This window comes from Salmo salar, chromosome ssa12 (genome assembly GCF_905237065.1).
Source record: "Salmo salar chromosome ssa12, Ssal_v3.1, whole genome shotgun sequence".
Taxonomy (NCBI): Eukaryota; Metazoa; Chordata; class Actinopteri; order Salmoniformes; family Salmonidae; genus Salmo; species Salmo salar.
The window spans coordinates 50969816-50992002 of NC_059453.1; the positions used below are offsets into that span (position 1 = coordinate 50969816).

Below are 22187 nucleotides of genomic sequence, written 5' to 3' on the forward strand. Positions count from 1 at the left end.
CGAACATCTATCACCTGAGATTTGTTATTCCACTATTCCTGAAAAGTTACACTGACCACTAGAAGAGTTTGATTTTCGAAGTCCTGTAGACCTATGTGCATGTGTTCTCCAGCATAAAGCAAATGTCCAACTTTGTCGCCCCTTGATTAGCCCAGTAACTGGTACCCATTACCCTCCTGGTAATGAGATGTTAACAAGCAGTTAGCATTAAGCAGCACGAAATGGACATGAGTTGCTAAAAATGCATAAAAATTTATTTTTGTCATTAATATTATGAATCATATCCACCCTTAGAAAAGAAAAAAAAAGTGGAAGCATCAAAATAATATGTAATAAAAAGTGAGACATGGGAGCATCGTGAGGCAAAACACACGGCAACAGTACAGGAGCTTCTTTGAATACATGATTCATTTCTTTGTTGTTTAAAGTTCCTATTATTGCTCTACCAACCATATTTGTTCCAACTAGAAATTGTGAATTACAACAAATTATGGAGTCAAAGAAAAACGAGAGAACTAAATACCCACCCCCATACAAATGGTAACATAAACTAACAGGCAAGCACAGTCGGAGGGCCATTCATTCTCAACGCCATTCAGGATTGTAACCAAAATATACCTCCATTATTTTCAATAGGGACTTAATTCAATTCATAAATTGAATTTCATTTAATTCCCTGAGTTGAGATGAAATGACCCTCCAACCACACAGGACAGGCATTTCAGTTTGAACTGAGATAAGGCTGTTGTTGCCTCTGGAATGTTGATCTTAAAATTGGTTCGCTTGATCAGAAAAGCTCAAGAGATCAAGCGCTGCTATTTGGGTCCTTTTCTTTGTTCATGGATTAGTTAATCATTTAGAAGCTTCAAAAGAATAAAACAGCATTGGGACTTTGTTTTAAATAGGAGCTTTTCCCTACAATGACAGACTGACTATTTCAGGGGTTGCTGACAAGAGACCATCAATTAGATACAGAAAGTAAAAGGGAGAGAGAGGTCTACAGTAGTCCTTGTCCCTAATGATCCAGTCTTGTGACGATCAGAATTTAAGAGTCCACTGCTTGACGCTGGCGTCATGGGAGGTGGTCACTAGAGTGTGCTCATCTATCCAGGCCAGGCCACTGACGTGGTGCAACCTGTGGGCATCTGGAAAGGGATGGGAGAACAGTCATTTCAGTGAGACAGAAAAAATATAGAAAAAAAAAAATATATATATATATATATATATATGCAAAAGACGTCATATGACTAACATTTTAGAATTGGGATTGCATATACAGTATGTGTTACTGCTAAAAAGTAGAGTTTGGTTTTCCACTGAAAAGTGTGAGCATTTTGAATGTCTTCCTGTAGAAGACAGCATTATTCCTTCCTGACTGCCATCCAGTGGTGGTGAATATAATTCATTTCGGGGACATTTGAGAAATTATGCAAGATTCATCAGCAATGGTAATAAAAATCTAAGATGCTTTGTCATTTGTCAGAGGCACTGAAAAATGTTTTTTTTTTTTTATGTTAGCTTTTTGTCTGGACAACAAAAGCTAAGTACCTACACAAAAGGTTAGATTCAGCTACCAGCTCTAAATGTTTCCTACAGAAAGGAGATGTGGAGAGCGTATCCATTCAAAACCTTCAGTTTCCATAGTGCTGGTTTGAAATATCTGGATATGGTTACACAGGGGCTCACTGAATACTATTTTGGCACTCACCTGGGATCTTCAGTCTCTTGTCTGCATCATTCACTGTCCAAACATAGACCATCATGTCCATCCCACCACTGGCAAAGTGCTCATTGTCGGGAGACCAGGCCAGGGTGACCACTTTTGCGTGGTGCCCATAAAAATCATTTTTGACCTGTTGGAGGGAGACAAACAGAAATGGATGCAGAATCCACCATGGAAAATAAAAAAAAAGTCTACTCCACACGACATTCCTAAACACAAATGGCATTTGCTGTTCATTGGGCTTTAGGAATATATTTATTATAAACACGTTTATAATTCTAGCATTTAGGACAGCGAATACGGAAGGACACGTTAATGAGGCTTGTTTTGGCAAAGTTTGCGTCAGAGGGATATGCGAGAGGCTGCGTACCGAGTAATTGTCTGCCACTGTGAAGACTGTGACGACCTTCTTCTCGTCAGTGACGGCCAGGTAGGCGCCATCTTTGGAGTAGGCCATGTCGGTGACTGGCCCCTTGGCCTCCACACTCTTCCCCTCGTCCTTCAGAGTGTTGCCTTGGACAGAATACAAGCGGACCTTTCCATCCTGCCAGGAGGAGAGCGAGAGGTGGCAAAGAGAAATGCCAATGACAAGGGGAGAAATGTATTGTAGTTCGAGCTGAACCACACCTAAATAACTTCGACATGCAGTTTTAAGTACATTCTGAAGAATTTTATAGCAATGATTAATTGTGCACCTGATGCAAGTATGTAAACATAACAGACTGCTTGACAAAATATGACAGGACATCTTCCAATAGATCTTCAAATTCGATTTTTTCTGATCCAACACCACAATATAACAATCCTAGTTCAAATGAAGTTTCTATAGGGAGACTTACTGCCCCGCCCACTGCCGCAGTGCTGCCCCCTGGGTGGATTGCTCCTGCCTCCGGCTCGTAGTCCAGACTGTCCAGCGTGAACACCTTCTTCTTGTCCTTCAAAAACACCACCTGAGAACCATCCCACACAGTCAATATTAACATTATCAAGCACAGACAAGCCACAGCCCCATTCTGAGAGTCAGTTAAATTCATTTTAACCCTCCGACGCTGACTACAACACTCCAACCATGACGCCTGAATGACATGAGTGGGCACACATCAGGAGGAGTTGACTTGGTTACCTGTCCGATGCACACAGCCAAAGCGAGCCCCCCTGCTGCTACTGACACATGTTTAGGTTGGACATCCATCTTTACCAGGTTGGAAGCACTGCCAAAAAACAACAAAGTACCATTGAATCATTTTTCCATTAAACATGGACCTTTAAGTTCTCTGATTTTTCACCCAATGTCTGTCAATAGATCCCTATTAACGTGTACTTAACTTTTTTTTAATAAAATGTAACGGCGCATCAAAGGATGTGTCAAATATAAATGTTGCTCAGTTTTATGAATGAACATAATGTATGACATCAAAACTGCTGGAGCTTGCCCAATGAGAATAAGTGAAACATTTTTAAAACAAAGCTACCCTAACTACAGATAACTTAAAAATATTCCATAGGAAGCCGTTCAAGAATTTGGTGAAATGTATTTCTCATATCAGGATAAGTCCCCCAAAAAAAAAAAAAAAATACAAAAAAAAAATACGCCAAGTGCACTTCTGGTATTCTACCTTAAAGTCGATCGCGTCTGGACCCACCTGTACTCTTTCTTGGTCACGCTGGTGAAGCGAACCGTGTCGTCCATGCTGCAGGTCACCAGCTGGTCAGCATCGTCCACAGCCATCTTGGTGACCAGGTTGCTGTGGCCCTTCCCTGAGAAGTCGTTGTTCTCCCCGGTCTCCGCGTCCCAGTAATGTGGAGGCCACGGTTAAGGATCATCTGACAGACCAGGAGAGGGCAGTGGCGCAGGTCTCATGGGCTTAACTTAAACGCAAGGGACCATAAAACCATAACAGCGGTGTGGGCCACCTGCTAACCTACCCGAGACCATGGCATCAGCAGCAGCTATGGGACATATGCAGAAATGGCTATTAGATTTCATAAGTGCCAATCATGCTTTTGGATTCTGCATACACAAGGCCTTTACTATTAGAACTTTGCAGGGTATTTATGAGCCTCATGTTCCAAATGCCAACCAGATCCCGTTATATAATTCCCATTCACTCAGGGGAAATTGACTCAGCGGAAAGCGCCGCTCATCGTTAATAGGCCTCAGTGTTGACACAGCATGGCCTCCTCCCAGTGAAAGGATATTGATGTGGCCGTCATGGCTGCCCGAGTAGATGTAAGAACGCCCCCCGTTTTTGTGAACCGTCAAGGACTGAATGGATTTGCTGTGACCCTGTAAGGCACATGATAAAGAGTCATCAAATGATTAGTGGAGAAGAACATTCATTCAGTTTGACACAAAACCATCAGTTGTGACACTTTCAATTTTGGCACGATTTCAGCATTTCAAATCAATGAGAAATCTTTTAGCGTTCTCCAGAAAACTGTCAAATTAACTATTGAATTTTGGTGACTGCCGAGAACCACTTGTATGCCATTTCCTGTCCTGTCACTGAGCTATGTGCATGTGTTGAGCAACAAGTGGCATGAGAATCATTTGTTAAAGGACGATTTGGTGATCAGGATACAGATTATGTTCATAGAGTGCTTATCACGTAAATAAATCTGCTAAAGGACCGTTTCTGGGTGGTCCGTCAATATCAGGAGATAAAGCCTGCCAGTTGCGTCTAAAGAGTTCAAAAGAACACCCTAATCTTAACCCCTCCATCCGACGCCTTTAAGCTGATTTCACACTATGAACATATAACATTCTGAAAAATCGTGTAGTGTTAAAGAAGCGTTGGGCTGACCTTGATGGTGCGGAGCGGCCGGTCGGGGTTGCTCTTGTCCAGGTAGTTGATGTAGCCAGACAGGGAGACGCTGAGCAGGTGGTCCTTCTGCCACAGGCAGCCCAGCTGCTGGTCCATGACGTCGGCACCTATGTTGAAGGTGGTGAGGGCCGTGCTGGTGCCTACGTCCCACAGCTTCACCGTCTTGTCGCCCGAGGCAGAGATGAGCTGGGAGCTGTCAGGGCTCCAGCTCACCTGGAGGAGAACAGAGGGAAGGAGTGGATGCAGGGTCACAGATCGGAGGCGTCGAATCACTGTCGGTTATCACAGTGCTTTCAGCAGAAAGACTGTTCAGCGACGGTTTCTCTTGTGGTATAAGCTGGGAAAGCGTGACAATTTTCCTTGCTCAAAAACTTCAAATACAAAAAGGAGGCATCGAGTAGAAGTAAATTAATCCACAAATATGTATACAATGTCGTGTGTGTTAAGTGACTGTGTGCCAGTGATAAGATCAGTAATTATGTTTATTTATCTACCAAGAGATGATGCTTGGGTCAAGGACAGGAACACATGCTTAGGCTCAGACTGGCAAGTTTAAGCAAATGAGGAATCCTTGTGTAAGACAAATCAGAAAGGCTAAACCTGATTATTATGTAACCGCTCTTTCGGATTGTAATGGGAACCCGGCTAAATAAAAAAATAAAAATGCAAATTTGGAAAACTGTCAAATCCCTAGAGGGTTCTACTTCCTCCGCCAAAACAAATGAATTCAGACGCTGGCCTCATTACAGAAAAAGCCATCATTGATGCATTAAAAACCTCCATTTTATTTCAGCGGGCTCTCTTTGAAAGAACTTAAGCCTATCATTGTGATTATTGGTCTGGACGCTGATAGGGGACTATTTAAACTAAGCTTGGACTATTTACAGAAAAATAAGTCCTGGATGCTTTGCTAGCAATAGACGAGAAACCCACATGGGCCGACAAACTTGATCCTGGTCTGTTTAAGTGTGCAGTGCCCATCATTGTTGACTCAATAACCCACATTCTTTATTTAACATTGTGATCAGGAAATACTCAAGAAGTATAGGAATGAGCTCGTGCTACTCCATAAGGGCGGGGATAGTAGTGATCTTAAATCGTTGCTCCATTTCAAGGCTTCCTTGTGTAAGATTCTTGAATCCTTGGTAAATGTACAACTTTGCTATTTAAATCATCTGAGAAAGGTATTTTGAATATAAACCAAATCAGGGTTTAGGCCTGGGCATAGCACCATTACAGCAACCACTGTAGTTAATGAGCTTGTCAATGCTGTAGACACTAAAAACACTGCATTGATTGTGGACCTGTCAAAAGCTTAATACTGTTGATCATGCTATTTTATTGAATGAGTTGTCCTTTAACCATGAAAAGGCATGCCTGAGTTCTGACGCCCATCTTAGTGACAGAACTCAGGCCATTGTGATTGATGTAGTTAAATCTGAATTTAAGTACAAAAAAAGTGTACCACAGGGGTTGAGCGTCACTATTTATATAAAAACCATTGGTCAATCTGTTAAAAATGGTAAACTTCATCTATATGCTGACGATACCAGTATGTTTCCTACTGTACCAGTATGCATGCAAATTTTACAAATGTGCCCTGTATATACACACACACAACATAAATATTGACATTCTATCCCCCCATAAAAAGTATGTGTGTGTGTATATCATCAAGATGAAATGTATTTAAATTTTGTTCCAGCAATACAGTGCATCACAACTAAAAGCAGCTTTACCTAGCTCAGTGGAGACCGTAGGAACCTAAAGAGTTAACCAATCCTGTGAATGGGTTATGCAACTCGGGTGTGTCTATACTTCAACAGCAGTGTTAGATAAGACGAAGTTCATGAAGTAGGGCCTTGTAAACAAAAGGGGCCTAATGTAGAGAACTACGGGTCTTTAGCGAAGTCCAGCCAACCTTTTTGTTGCAGGATGACACGATAGGTATCAAAACTGTCAACTGTAACTAAACGAAGGGCACTATGGTAGTAGCAGCTGTGCTTTGATAAATATCACATAATCAAGAACAGATAAGGTTAACTGAATAATCTGCTTCCAACTTTAAATAACCAGTTAATTTAAAAAAAAGAAATGTGACGTTTTATCCATATTAATCCAAATGCGTAAGTATGTATATGCGGGAACACGTTCATTTGGAGAACCATCTGAGTGAACATGTAAGGTTTCAGATGAACTACGAGAGTTTAAAAACATGCATTTAATTTTGCCTGTATTAAGCACAACTTTTAAATCAACAAGGAATTCCTTCATAGCTATAAAATCTGATCAGTTTTAACAGAGCCAGATCTACGGTCAGGTCAATAGCATACATACTGGTATCATCAGCATATAGATGAAGTTTACAATTTTTAACAGATTGACCAATGGTTTTTATATAAATAGTGACGCTCAACCCCTGTGGTACACTTTTTTTGTACTTAAATTCAGATTTAACTACATCAATCACAATGGCCTGAGTTCTGTCACTAAGATGGGCGTCAGAACTCAGGCATGCCTTTTCATGGTTAAAGGACAACTCATTCAATAAAATAGCATGATCAACAGTATTAAGCTTTTGACAGGTCCACAATCAATGCAGTGTTTTTAGTGTCTACAGCATTGACAAGCTCATTAACTACAGTGGTTGCTGTAATGGTGCTATGCCCAGGCCTAAACCCTGATTTGGTTTATATTCAAAATACCTTTCTCAGATGATTTAAATAGCAAAGTTGTACATTTACCAACGATTCAAGAATCTGTTCAAATAAAAAAGGGTAATTCAAAAACAATCATGGAATTAAAAAATAAATAAAAAAAGCATTGTTGGGGTACACAACAAAATAATTTCTTAGGGAGAAATGAAAGTAGGTCTTTTCACAGGAATAGATTGCACTTCTAATTTGAAAAGGAAAGCATCCATTTAGCTTGTTTACATTCAAGCCCCTCTGGAAGACTACATGGCCACTTTAATCTGGACTGGGTGTTCACCCCCTCATCATTGGAGCCTGACAAGTTATGCTGAAGGAAAAAAAAAATGACATACAAGTTCCCATTCTCAGAAGGCTAGAGTAAAAACCCAGTGCCTACATGTTTCAAACCACAAGTCAGAGTTGAAAGTTGACGTGGAAAATAAAAACGATACGGAAGCCTGCGAGGTACTTACGGCATAGACTCCTCCCTCGTGGGCCTTGGCTCCGCCCAGAGCGCAAATCTTCTCACCAGTCTTTCCGTCGTACAGGAAGATCTAGGAAAACAGTAACGAGTAAGAACCAGCAATGTACGGTAAAATTGCTTCCATTCACCATCAGGAAGAAACACGTGACTACTAATGCCCTACAGTCAGCAATTGTGGCTTCACTGAAATGTATGACAAAATGTGCCAATTCACAGATGTTTCCTACTGTACTCTTACTCCCCTCCACTAAACTAAACTAGAACTACTCAAAATCATATGTATTTGGACAGTGAAGCTACATTTTATTTAATGGGGCTCTATACTCCAGCATTTTGGATTTGAGATCAAATTATTCATATGAGGCAAAAGTACAGAAGGTCATCTTTTATTTGATATTTCCATACATCTGTTTTAGCATTTAGAAATGAGAGCACTTGATGCATCTAGTCCCCCCCATTTGAAGAAGTCATAAGTATTTGACAAATTCACTTAGTGTAAAGTAATCAATAGTTCAGTATTTGGTCCCATATTCCTTGCACGCTATGACAGCATCAAGCTTTTGACTCTATAAACTCGGCTGCATTTGCGGTTTGTTTTGGGTTTTGTTTTGCCAAATAGTAACTGAAGTAATTTGAGTTCTGAGTGAGTAGATGTTTATGAACATGGCTAAATCATTATCCTAAGAAAAATCATGAATAATGACAAGTGAGAAAGTTACAGGCTACAACAAAACATGCTTACCATTAACAATAACAGGGGCAGTTATCATTTATTTTGGGGGGGGGGTGTTAAGATCTTTGTGCCTCTAACTTCCCCAGTCATCATTATCATCCAGAATCTTGGTAGCATCCACAATTCTTATGTACAAAAATACTCCAATGACAATATATTACTCAGTTCCTATATTAGGCATGACAAAAACTGTTTCTAACAATTAAGACATGCCGTCAATGCTCTAGCATCAGTTTGAGACAACCTTAGTGATGCTGGGTACCTGACCCTGGAGCAGCTCACGTACTCACCTGACCGTCAGCGCCAGCCGTACAAAAGCGGTTCCCGTCTGGAGAGAAACGCACGCAGTTGACAAACCTGCTGTGGTCCTAGGATGGGGTAGAGCGGGATAAGGAGAGATTGTTAGACACTTCAGGCCATTCCAAAAAGCAGGATTAGAAAGTAAGCCAACTAACTTAAAAAAATAAAAAGTAAAATATAACTCTGGATTTTCTGGTTGATTTAAGAGGGCTACATTTGTATATTGGTTGTCGCCAAGTCAATTATACCTTGTCAAGTTTAAGTCTATTTCAAGCAGCTTACTCATTGGTCCAACTTTCTGGAACAGCCACCCCCTTCTCTTTTAAAAGAGAATATACACACAGAAGGGACAACCTACTTCTGGAGAACCCTATGGGAAATTCAGAGAAATCTGTTTCATTTCATAAGGCTCCCTTTTCAACCTGCAATGACACCCATCTGCTAGATCACATAAGCCTCATGTCAAGGAACTACACGCGGCTCAGAATGGCATGAACATTTCCAAATACAAATGTTTTCAGCAATCGTGAATTGCCAAAGCACTTGCTCTAAACGCAATGCTCTTAAGATGCCTCCATCTAGGAGTGCATGCTGGTTAGATGAATCAGGTTTGAGAAACATTTACAGACAGACGCAGCATTCTGACAACACATCTTGTCCGGGTTGACTATTGAAACCACAACCAAGGCCTATTTTTATATCACTGAAAGGGGTATCCCTTAGAGTCCTAACTAACAGAGAAAATGGTACAGTGTTCAGCACTACCATCTACAGCAGAAGTGATGTGCGGACAATGCTTAAAGAATAATTACAGCATGGGGGTAAACAGACATTAACAGTGAGTGTGTTTGTTTAATGTTCAGCTCATTGCAAGGCTTGCCATGATTTGTGAATACACACTCCAAGCCAAAGCATGACACTTAGCTCTGCCCAAAATAAACAAAAGCATTTATTTTATTAGGGTCATCTCCCCTCTCACCAGATCTGTTGCCAAGCTACCCTACGGTAGTCAAATTGGGATGTGTAAGCACTGAATGTATATGGATGTGATCCAAGACAACAGTGATTGGTGGTAGCCTGTTGCAAAGCCAAGTCCAAACAGACAGCTTTCTTGCTAAAGGGCAGTTGGGGGAAATGAAAAAAATAATAATAATAATAATAATAATAATAATAGCTAAACGATGACTGCTCCAAGACCGGTAGTGTTTGGTAGGCATAATGCACCAAAATGTTTTTTACTGAATAAGTTGGTAGTAGACTGTACTTCCCTTTTTGAAAATGTAGAAATGCTGTTCACAAATACAGATTTTAAAGGGGGTTGTGGACTATGTAACATGTGATTGTACACACAAAAATAAAACAATACTGTGAAAGCAGAGTGGAACAAACTGAGAACCACTCAAAAAAGTAGCCAATAATATAAATGCATAGGCCCAAGACGAGAGTACTCCCCTTGACCACATCTCTATATGTTGACCGCATCTCTATATGTTGACCACATCTCTATATGTACACAACAAATGGAGAAGGCTTTTGGTTTCTGTTCTGGAACCCTTTAGACATCAGAAATAAAAACATTTGACCAGACTAATTCTAGCAGCAGCAAAACAAATGAAGTTAACAAAGTATATCTCCTCTCTTTTACAAGAAACCAAAGTAGACTTGATGCCTTCCATGGTCAACAAATGTATACAAGTATTCACAACAGGGGTAACCCGGCCATAGGACAAACACCAAGGGGCCAATTCAGACTTAGGAAACGTACATCCACATGTGTGGCATATCAAGAAGCATGATCATTACACAGGTGCACCTTGTACTGGGGACAATAAAGGGCCACTCTAAAATGTGCATTTGTCACAAATGTCTCAAATTGACATGCTGTCTGCAGGAATGTCCACCAGAGCTGTTGCTAGACAACTGCATGTTAATTTCACTACCATAAGCCACCTCAAACATCATTTACAGAGAATTTGGTAGTATGTCCAACAGGGCTCACAACCGCAGACCACGTGTAACCACAGCAGCCCAGGACCTCCACATCCGGCTTCTTCACCTGCACAAACTGCCAGAAACCATCTCAGGGAAGCTCATCGTCCTCACCAGGGTATTGACTGCAGTTCGACGTCGTAACCAACGTCAACGGGCAAAATGCTCACCTGGCACATTGGATAAGTGTGCTCTTCGCAGATTAATCCTGGTTTCAACTGTACCGGTCAGATGGCAGACAGCGTGTATGGCGTCGTGTGGGCGAGCGGTTTGCTGATGTCAACGTTGTGAACAGAGTGTCCCAGTGGCGGTGGGGTTATGGTATGGGCAGGCATACGCTACAGACAACGAACAATTGCATTTTATCAATTTTAATGCATAGTGATACCGTGACGAGATCCTCAGGCCCATTGTCGTGCCATTCATCACCTCATGTTTCAGCATCATGCACGGCCCCATGTCGCAAGGATCTGTAGACAATTCCTGGAAGCTGAAAATGTCCCAGTTCTTCCATTGCCTGCAGTGAGACAACATTCCACAGGCCACCAACAGCCTGATCAACTCTATGCAACAGAAATGATGGTCACACCATTTGAATTAAGGTATCTGTGAACAACAAATGCATATATGTATTCCCAGTCATGTGAAATCCATAGATTAGGCCCTAGCGAATTTCCTTATATGAACTGTAACTCAGTAAAATCTTTGAAATTGTTACATTTTATATATTTGTTCAGTGTAAAAACAAGTGTAATTTATATTTACAATTCCCTTGTCCAAACAGATGAATCATTTACCTGCTCTTATCAAGTTGTAAATTACAGTGCATGGAGAGTGGTGGTATTTCTATCGGGGAAAAATTAAGTAGATGGGATGCTTCTTCCACTTGGAACAGGTCGGTTCGCTAGAGCTTATTCATGGTTTCCTCATGTGTAAAGGTGGTGGAATTAAGTTCAGAATACGGCGTCTCTGCCAAACCTTTATTTGATCTACTCCACAAACGAATAGCGGGTGAATACCATGCTATTCCCTTGCTTAAGTTAACGGTCAGCTATGCATGGAAAGAAGTACATAAGAGGAAATTAGGGTCTATTTACGTTCCCTTCTCTCTCCCCCCCAAGTGAATCTGGCCTATAGTATCAAAAGTCAGTAGTCAGGACAACAGTTAGAGACCTACAGACAAGTCCCTCCCAACCACACACACACTGATGGACATTGAGAACCAATTCCAATATTTTCTCGGGAACCTCACAACACACACTCACTGTGATTGAGAACTTAAACTTGAAAGGTGGTCCCTCAAAGAAGGCTCCACAATTGTCATCGCTTCCGGAGATCAGACGATAGGGGCGAGTCTGCTTGATATCCACGCTGTTGATGACTTTGGAGTGGCCTGAGATCTCTCCCACAGAGGAGCCAGTGTCCCACAGGAACACAGCCCCAAACCTGGGAGGAAGAAAGATTTTTTATTTTTAAAGTGAGACAGGAAATTACAAAACATTCATCAAGAGAGCCAAAATCAAATCTAAACAAGTCATTCACAAGCGCACGGGTGATTGCGAAGTTCCCAATATCCAATAAGAAAAAGTCATTTTAGGGGAGAAAAAAGTAATAAGTATTCATGTCCCAAATATCTCAATTTTTTTTTTTTAATATATATATTTTTTAAGTCAAAAACATGATATGTCACATACTGGAATATTGAATGTATCAGATACTGGGATGTTCACTTTAAGAACAGGGGTGGCCACAACTGTTTCAAGAGAGGTAAGCTTTTGTTCCAGCCAAGAACCAACATGCTGGGATGTGTTCAGAGAACATAGTTTCTATAAAAATTAAAAAAAATGTATCCTTCTATCACCTTAACCAAAAATAAGCATTATTATTGGGATCTGTTTCAAAACAATGTCTTATTTCTAATGAACACAACCCTGACTCAGGTTCTCAAATTCAAATCAGGTGTTTTAATGCTGATGTGGAACAAAAGCCTGCACACCCTGTAACTCTCCAGGTGACGTGTTGATGACTGCTGACCTAAAGCTCACACAATTGTTGACCAATGTGTACATACTGCACTGTTAGCAAAACCTGTGAGCTTATTTGGAAGAAAAGTGTGCAGGCTCCATGTCCCTGTCCTGCACTAGGCCCTATAGACTCACTTCTCACGTCCCTCTCCCACACAAGCGATCCTTTTGCTGTCCTCAGTCCATGCGATGTCCTTGATTTTCCCCCCGAAAGGCTGGTACTCATACTTCAGCAGGTGTTCCTTCTGGGTAGTGTCCCAGATACGGATCTTACCAGACACATCTGTAGGAAACATTACATTTGATCGTTGCAGATTTGGCATCACTGCCATGAAATTGATCTACGACCATTTGGCGTTATGCAAATTACATAATATCCACAGAATAAACATGCATGAGATGACTCTAGGTACATGCAAAACATCTATAGCTGGTCTTTTCACCATTCACAATGAAGACGCCAAATCCACTGACAGAAGAGATGCGAGTGAATTGGAAAAGCTTTCCCGTTTCTTGGCATCTGAAGCATGATAAGACATGATAACCCATAGCTACCTCCAGAAGCAATGTAGAAGCCACTGGGGGCGTACTTGGCGACAGTAACCTGATGAGGGTGCTCAGTGTAGATATCAGCTATGGCAGGGTTCTGTCAGAGATTAAGCAGAACTCTAACATTAGTACAGGTTGTCTCACACCAGCCATCCCAAGAATACTTTTTAAAATGCACACAGCTGCAATATAGACTGGGGAAGAGGTAACATCCTATAATAAATCTGACCAGGCAGCCCAGATCACAAATTTTACTCTACATGAACACACGCTGATATAGGCCTATGAGTTTAAGGTTATCAGCCGTCAACAATGTGTCAGGTGATGCGTTGATTGGATTGAAATAATTACGTTAATGTTCCTGATTATGACGCTCTTTCCATTGGTATAGAGGAAGTTGTTGCCTTTGGGATCGCCACCTAGGACTTTGGCGACTCCTCGTTCCATCTGCGGGAGGCTGGCAAACACATGCTCTGTGTGAATGACACGGAAAAGTGTGTTATTATTGCGATCTGATTATAGGCATGGTACAGGTTAGTCTAGGCATTGACCTATTTGGTTGGTAAATAACTCACACAGCGATAAGTGGTTGTAAAAACGGACAAAGCAAAACTGTACTTCAAATTAACTAATAAACTGAATTACACTATAGCTTGTATTATGCAAATACGCCAGGTCATTGAAATGCATATGTATTTATTTTTTAACCTTTAACTAGGCAAGTCACATATTGTAAATAGCAGTCTGACACATAAAGACTAAATAGGCCGACATCTACCTCTGCTTTTAGTTGGTCAATGTAAAAAATGTAAACTATGCGCGCGACTGTAATATATTTGCTAAAAGCACGCACAACGACCCACATTCTGTGAATTGTCATATTGCGTTGCATGTTTCGTATGGCAATTTCAAAACCGAGTAGGTTCACTTTCAAGCTCCATCCAATAAGAGGAAAATCACCTCAATTACGAATACGTAGCTATTTATACACAGGAATCTTGGCAGCGGTGTGACGGATTTCAAGACAAGAAACGTGATTGAAAATGCAAATTGGGCGAGGTTTGTGCAATATACACGTAGCACGCTAGCTAGCTAGCTGTTTCTCCAGTGAAGCACTTAATTTGTTCTGAGGAAGCGATTAAAGGCCCATCTTTATTATATATTGTTTCAAAAAGCAAAATAAATTAAACGACTTACTCAATTCATATGACATGTTCGCTGATTTTGTATTAATTCCTCCGAATGAATGAAACACCAAACCTCTATGATCCACCGGCTAGTCTAGACTGCTAATCGCACAAACACGGAAGCAAACGCCACTCTCGGTATGCCTGGCCTTGCCCATATATAGTAAACTCCGACGCGAGCAGCTGCTGACTTGCGATCACTTGCCTATTGAGGAAATGACGTTTGCTTGAATAGTGTAGTTTAAGAAGATACCCAACAAGGTAAATATAAGACACTTTGCCCCAGATGTTAGAGGATGATGTGATGACAAATAGGTAAAAATAACTACTTTAAAATGTTAAGCAGCTATCAGCATTGGGTGTGGGGATGGGGGATTCCCAGGTATATTAGTGGCCGGTGATGTTAATGAAGGAAAACTGAAATCCATTTTAACACATTTCTACCAACGTGTCACCTGTGCAACTAGAGGCAAAAACAACTCTAGTTCACCTTTACTCCACACACAGAAACACATACAAAGCTCACCCTCCATTTTGCAAATCTGACCATATCTCTAGCCTCCTGATTCCAATTTATAAGCAGACTCAAACAGGAAGTACCAATACAGAAGTGGTCCGATGAAGCGGATGCTAAGCTACAGGACTGTTTTGCTAGCACAGACTGGGATATGTCCCGGGATTTATCTGATGACATTGAGGAGTTTACCACATTAGTCACCGGCTTCATTAATAAGTGCATGACGATGTCCTCCCCACAGTGACCGTACATACATATCCCAACCAGAAGCCATGGATTACAGGCAACATCCGCACTGAGTTAACCTGTTATGGCTAGGGGGCAGTATTTTCACGTCCGGATAAAAAACGTACCCGATTTAATCTGATTATTACTCCTGCCCAGAAACTAGAATATGCATATAATTATTAGCTTTGGATCGAAAACACTCCAAAGTTTCTAAAACTGTTTGAATGGTGTCTGTGAGTATAACAGAACTCATTTGGCAGGCCAAAACCTGAGAAGATTCCTTACAGGAAGTGCCCTGTCTGACCATTTCTTGCCCTTCTTGATTATCTCTATCCATTACAGGGGATCTCTGCTGTTACGTGACACTTCCTACAGCTCCCATGGGCTCTCAGAAGGCGGCAAAAAGCTGAATCGTGGCTTTGCAGGCTCTGGCTGAAAAAAAGTAGCGTGTTTGGATAGTGGCCGGTCACAGTACTATGAAACTCAGGCTCGTGCACGAGGGGATCCCATGCTTTTATTTTCTCTCTCTTTGTACGTATACACGCTTTCCCGGTCGGAATATTATCGCTTTTTTACGTGAAAAATGGCATAAAAATTGATTTTAAACAGCGGTTGACATGCTTCGAAGTACGGTAATGGAATATTTAGAATTTTTTTGTCACGAAATGCGTCGTGCTCGTGACCCTTATTTACACTTCGGATAGTGTCTTGAATGCACGAACAAAATGCAGCTATTTGGATATAACAATGGATTATTTTGAACCAAACCAACATTTGTTATTGAAGTAGCAGTCCTGGGAGTGCATTCTGACGAAGAACACCAAAGGTAATCAAACTTTTCTAATAGTAAATCGGAGTTTGGTCAGGGCTAAACTTGGTGGGTGTCTAAATAGCTAGCCGTGATGGCTGGGCTATCTACTCAGAATATTGCAAAATGTGCTTTCACCGAAAAGCTATTTTAAAATCGGACACCTCGATTGCACAAAGGAGTTCTGTATCTATAATTCTTAAAATAATTGTTATGTTTTTTGTGAACGTTTATCGTGAGTAATTTAGTAAATTCACCGGAGGTTTGCGGGGGGTATGCTAGTTCTGAACGTCACATGCTAATGTAAAAAGCTGGTTTTTGATATAAATATGAACTTGATTGAACAAAACATGCATGTATTGTATAACATAATGTCCTAGGTGTGTCATCTGATGAAGATCATCAAAGGTTAGTGCTGCATTTAGCTGTGGTTTTGTTTTTTTGTGACATTATATGCTAGCTTGAAAAATGGGTGTCTGATTATTTCTGGCTGGGTACTCTGCTGACATAATCTAATGTTTTGCTTTCGCTGTAAAGCCTTTTTGAAATCGGACAGTGTGGTTAGATAAAGGAGAGTCTTGTCTTTAAAATGCTGTAAAATAGTCATATGTTTGAAAAATGGAAGTTTTTGTATTTTTGAGGAATTTGTCATTCGCGCCACGCCTATCATTGGATATTGGAGCAGGTGTTCCGCTAGCGGAACGTCTAGATGTAAGAGGTTAAAGGCTAGAGCTGCCGCTTTCAAGGAGAGAGACACTAATCCGGACACATAAGAAATCCCGCTACGACCTTTGATGAGCCATCAAACAGGCAATGCGCCAATACAGGACTAAAATCGAATCCTACTATGCCGGCTCTGACTCTCATCGAGTGTGGCAAGTTAATGCCTTCTATGCTCGCTTCGAGGCATGCAACACTGAACCATGCATGAGAGCGACAGCTGTTCTGGACGACTGTGTGATCACGCTCTCCATAGGTTAACATTCACAAGGCCGCAGGGCCAGACAGATTACCAGGATGCTTCTCTGTGTCACGGAGGCTCTCCGCACTGCTAAAGCTAACTCTCTCTCCTCTGCTCTCATCCTTCTAGACCTATCTGCTGCCTTTGATACTGTGAACCATCAGATCCTCCTCTCCACCCTCTCCGAGTTGGGCATCTCTGGCGCGGCCCACGCTTGGATTGCGTCCTACCTGACAGGTCGCTCCTACCAGGTGGCGTGGCGAGAATCTGTCTCCGCACCACGTGCTCTCACCACTGGTGTCCCCCAGGGCTCTGTTCTAGGCCCTCTCCTATTCTCGCTATACACCAAGTCACTTGGCTCTGTCATATCCTCACATGGTCTCCTATCATTGCTATGCAGACGACACACAATTAATCTTCTCCTTTCCCCCTTCTGATAACCAGGTGGCGAATCGCATCTCTGCATGTCTGGCAGACTTATCAGTGTGGATGACGGATCACCATCTCAAGCTGAACCTCGGCAAGATGGAGCTGCTCTTCCTCCCGGGGAAGGACTGCCCGCTCCATGATCTCGCCATCACGGTTGACAACTCCATTGTGTCGTCCTCCCAGAGTGCTAAGAACCTTGGCGTGACCCTGGACAACACCCTGTCGTTCTCCACTAACATCAAGGCGGTGACCCGATCCTGTAGGTTCATGCTCTACAACATTCGCAGAGTACGACCCTGCCTCACACAGGAAGCGGCGCAGGTCCTAATCCAGGCACTTGTCATCTCCCGTCTGGATTACTGCAACTCGCTGTTGGCTGGGCTCCCTGCTTGTGCCATTAAACCCCTACAACTCATCCAGAACGCCGCAGCCCGTCTGGTGTTCAACCTTCCCAAGTTCTCTCACGTCACCCCGCTCCTCCGTTCTCTCCACTGGCTTCCAGTTGAAGCTCGCATCCGCTACAAGACCATGGTGCTTGCCTACGGAGCTGTGAGGGGAACGGCACCTCCGTACCTTCAGGCTCTGATCAGGCCCTACACCCAAACAAGGGCACTGCGTTCATCCACCTCTGGCCTGCTCGCCTCCCTACCTCTGAGGAAGCACAGTTCCCGCTCAGCCCAGTCAAAACTGTTCGCTGCTCTGGCACCCCAATGGTGGAACAAGCTCCCTCACGACGCCAGGACAGCGGAGTCAATCACCACCTTCCGGAGACACCTGAAACCCCACCTCTTTAAGGAATACCTAGGATAGGATAAAGTAATCCTTCTAACCCCCCCCCTTAAAAGATTTAGATGCACTATTGTAAAGTGGTTGTTCCACTGGATATCATAAGGTGAATGCACCAATTTGTAAGTCGCTCTGGATAAGAGCGTCTGCTAAATGACTTAAATGTAAAATGTAAATGTAATGCATGCTCAGAGTATGCACTGACCAGCTGGCAAGTGTCTTCACTGACATTTTCTATCCTCTCCCTGACCCAGTATGTAATACCTATATGTTTCAAGCAGACCAACATAGTCCCTGTGCCCAAGAACGCCAAGGTAACCTGTCTAAAGGCTATCGCCCCATAGCACTCACATCTGTAGCCATTAATTTCTTTGAAAGGCTAGTCATGGCTGACAAAAACACCATCATCCCAGACCCACTCCGATTCGCCTAGCGCCCCCAACAGATCCACAGATGACGCAATCTCTATTGTACTCTCCCACCTGGACAAGATGAACACCTATGTGAGAATGCTGTTCATTGAGTACAGCTCAGTGTTCAACACTATAGTGCTCTCCATGCTCATCACTAAGCTAAGGAGCCTGGGACTAAACACCTCCCTCTGCAACTGGATCCTGGACTTCCTGACGGGCCGCCCCAAGGTGGTGAGAGTAGGCAACAACACATCTGCCACACTGACAACACGGGAACCTCTCAGGGGTGCAAGTTTAGTCCCCTCTGTACTCCCTGTTCACCCACAACTATGTGGCCGTGCACGACTCCAACACTATAATTAAGTTTGCCAACGACACAACGGTGGTGGGCCTGATCACCAACAACGATGTGACCGTCTATAGGGCCTAGGTCAGAGACCTGGCAGTTTGGTGCCAGGACAACAGCCTCTCCCTCAACGTCAGCAAGACAAAGGAGCTGATCTTGGACTACAGGAAACGGAGGGCCGAGCATGCCCCCATTCATGTCGACGGTGCTGTAGTGGAGCAGGTTGAGAGCTTCAAGTTCCTTGGTATCCACATCACTAAGGATCTATCATGGTCCACACACACCACCAATACAGACTTGAAGAGGGCATGACAACACCTCTTCCCCGTCAGGAGGCTGAAAAGATTTGGCATGGGCCCTCAGATCCTCAAAGAGTTCTACAGCAGCACCATTGAGAGCATCTTGACTGGCTGCATCACTGCTTGGTAAGGCAACTGCAAGGTGATACTGAGGGTAGTGTGTACAGCCCAGTACATCACTGGGGTGAGCTCCCCGCCATCCAGGATCTCTATACCAGGCAATGTCAGAGGAAGGCCCAGAAAAGACTCAAGCCACCCAAGTCATAGAATGTTCTCTCTGTTACCGCATGGCAAATGTTACCGATGCACCAAGTCTGGAACCAACAGGACCCTCAACAGCTTCTATCCCCAAAACACAAGACTGCTAAATAGTTATTTAAATAGTCCAGGCAGCTATTTGGTTAACTATCTGCATTGACACTTTTTGCACTAACTTTTTTTGACTCATAAACTGCTGCTACTGTTTATTATCTATTTTGTTGCCTAGTCACTTTATTCCTAGTTATATGTACATATCTACCTCAATTATCTTGTATCCCATGTATATAGCCAAGTTATCATTACCCATTGAGTATTTATTATTTTGTGTTATTACTTCTCTATTTTTTTCTATTTTCTTTCTCTCTGCATTGTTGAGAATGGTCCGTAAGTAAGCATTTCACTGTTAATCCACAACTGTTGTTTACCAAGATTTCATCCCTTTTGGTACCCAGCACATTCCAATGCGGATGAGGGATCCCCTAGCCTAATAATGGATTAAAGGAGTCTAACATTACTCCTTGGAAATATTGCTTTCTGAACTCTTTCTAAGTTAAAACATCAGTGTTGTTGTTTTAAAAATGAATATTAACTTATTTTCTTTGCATTATTCAAGGTCTGACAACACTGCATCTTTTTTGTTATTTTGACCAGTTGTCATTTTCTGAAAATAAATGCTCTAAATGAGAATATTTTTATTTGGAATTTGGGAGAAATGTTGTCAGTAGTTTATAGAATAAAACAAATATATTAATTTTACCCAAACACATACCTAGAAATAGTAAAATCAAAGAGACTGATAATGTTGCAGTGGTCTCTTAATTATTTCCAGAGCTGTATATATTTATATTTTAAAATATTTTAATTCCGATTTTTCAGGGGGTGCTGCAGCACCCTCAGCACCCGTACTTCCCGTGGCTATGGTTTAAATGGTTGACATGCTGAACAATCCTAACGGTGGAGTGTTTCAGCGTGATATAGATCAAGTTTAATTGGGTAGGGGGGTTGGGGAGGGTTTTGGGGGAGGGTGTTGTAGAAGTTATTAGGGATTTATTTGGTTTTTAATTTTCATGGTAGTACAGAATTGGGCAGATCATGATTGATCGTACATTCCAGCACAGTAGATGGTGGCATGCACTTTACACATTTGTTTGCAGACCACCATGATATCATAGAAGAAGAATTTAAAGATCAAGATCGAGTGCAGAAATGTCCTATGCGAGAGAGGCAGGTTCCAGGGTTAGTGTAGTGCAGAAGTTGTCATATGCTGAGGCAGCGAAGAAAGTAGAGGAAGATGGGTCAAGGGGGAAGGGTCGTGAGAGGAGTGGTGTGAGTAGTAGATCTGTACCAGTACAGAGGGATAGGCCAACAGGTGATATATGTTTCAGTAAGATTGGATTTTTAGCTTTTATAGCAATGGTTATCAACTTTACTGCAGGGATGGAACGTAAGTCACAGAAAATGGAGGTTGTGGTGGCAGCTGCAGAGAGGTATTTGGGTGTGCGAGACTTGACATCAGAAGAGTTACAGGGTGTGTTAAGTGGTGGTGTCCCATCCTTTTAGGTGGTTGGCTTGAGGTAGGACTAAATAGATTTAATTAGTGGAGTAAGTTTTTTTGTGAGTGTAATGTTAGATGGTAGGGTATTTGTTTATTTATAGGCTTTTGACTCTGTCAATCACCACATCCTCATCGGCAGACTCAACAGCCTTGGTTTCTCAAATGATTGCCTCGCCTGGTTCACCAACTACTTCTATGATAGAGTTCAGTGTGTCAAATCGGAGGGCCTGTTGTCTGGGCCTCTGGCAGTCTCTATGGGGGTACCACAGGGTTAAATTCGTGGGCCGACTCTTTTCTCTGTACACATCAATGATGTCGCTCTTGCTGCTGGTGAGTCTCTGATCCACCTCTACGCAGACGACACCATTCTGTATACTTCTGGCCCTTCTTTGAACACTGTGTTAACTACCCTCCAGACGAGCTTCAATGCCATACAACTCTCCTTCCGTGGCCTCCAACTGCTCTTAAATACAAGTAAAACTAAATGCATGCTCTTCAACCGTTCGCTGCCTGCACCTGCCCGCCCGTCCAGCATCACTACTCTGGACGGTTCTGACTTAGAATATGTGGACAACTACAAATACCTAGGTGTCTGGTTAGACTCTAAACTCTCCTTCCAGACTCACATCAAACATCTCCAATCCAAAGTTAAATCTAGAATTGGCTTCCTATTTCGCAACAAAACATCTTTCACTCATGCTGCCAAACATACCCTCGTAAAACTGACCATCCTACCGATCCTCGACTTCGGCGATGTCATTTACAAAATAGCCTCCAATACCATACTCAATAAATTGGATGCAGTCTATCACAGTGCCATCCGTTTTGTCACCAAAGCCCCATATACTACCCACCACTGTGACCTGTACGTTCTCGTTGGCTGGCGCTCGCTTCATACTCGTCGCCAAACCCACTGGCTCCAGGTCATCTACAAGACCCTGCTAGGGAAAGTTCCCCCTTATCTCAGCTCGCTGGTCACCATAGCAGCACTCACCTGTAGCACGCGCTCCAGCAGGTATATCTCTCTGGTCACCCCCAAAGCCAATTCCTCCTTCGGCCGCCTCTCCTTCCTGTTCT

General features: G+C 42.5%; 1 protein-coding gene across 1 annotated transcript; it reads right to left on the bottom strand.

Annotated features, from left to right (window-relative positions):
* Nucleotides 1-232: 232 nt before the first annotated feature.
* LOC106565198 (WD repeat-containing protein 1) lies at nt 233-14742 on the bottom strand. Its single transcript, XM_014132057.2, has 15 exons — nt 14518-14742; nt 13672-13793; nt 13327-13417; nt 12907-13054; nt 12013-12193; nt 8749-8826; nt 7715-7795; nt 4528-4761; nt 3923-4010; nt 3367-3523; nt 2847-2934; nt 2563-2673; nt 2094-2267; nt 1709-1853; nt 233-1145 (listed from the first exon to the last, which is right to left on the bottom strand). The coding sequence occupies exons 1-15, from the start codon at nt 14531-14533 to the stop codon at nt 1039-1041; spliced, it is 1821 nt and encodes a 606-aa protein (XP_013987532.1). The 5' UTR covers nt 14534-14742; the 3' UTR covers nt 233-1038.
* Between the last annotated feature and the right edge of the window lie 7445 nt (nt 14743-22187).

Coding starts and splice junctions, on each gene's coding strand:
- LOC106565198 (XM_014132057.2), bottom strand. Junction 13,055..13,326: donor CTTCTACATTGCTTCTGGAG/GTAGCTATGGGT, acceptor TGTTTCCTACAG/ATGTGTCTGGTAAGATCCGT. Junction 12,194..12,906: donor GTGGGAGAGGGACGTGAGAA/GTGAGTCTATAG, acceptor TCTTCCTCCCAG/GTTTGGGGCTGTGTTCCTGT.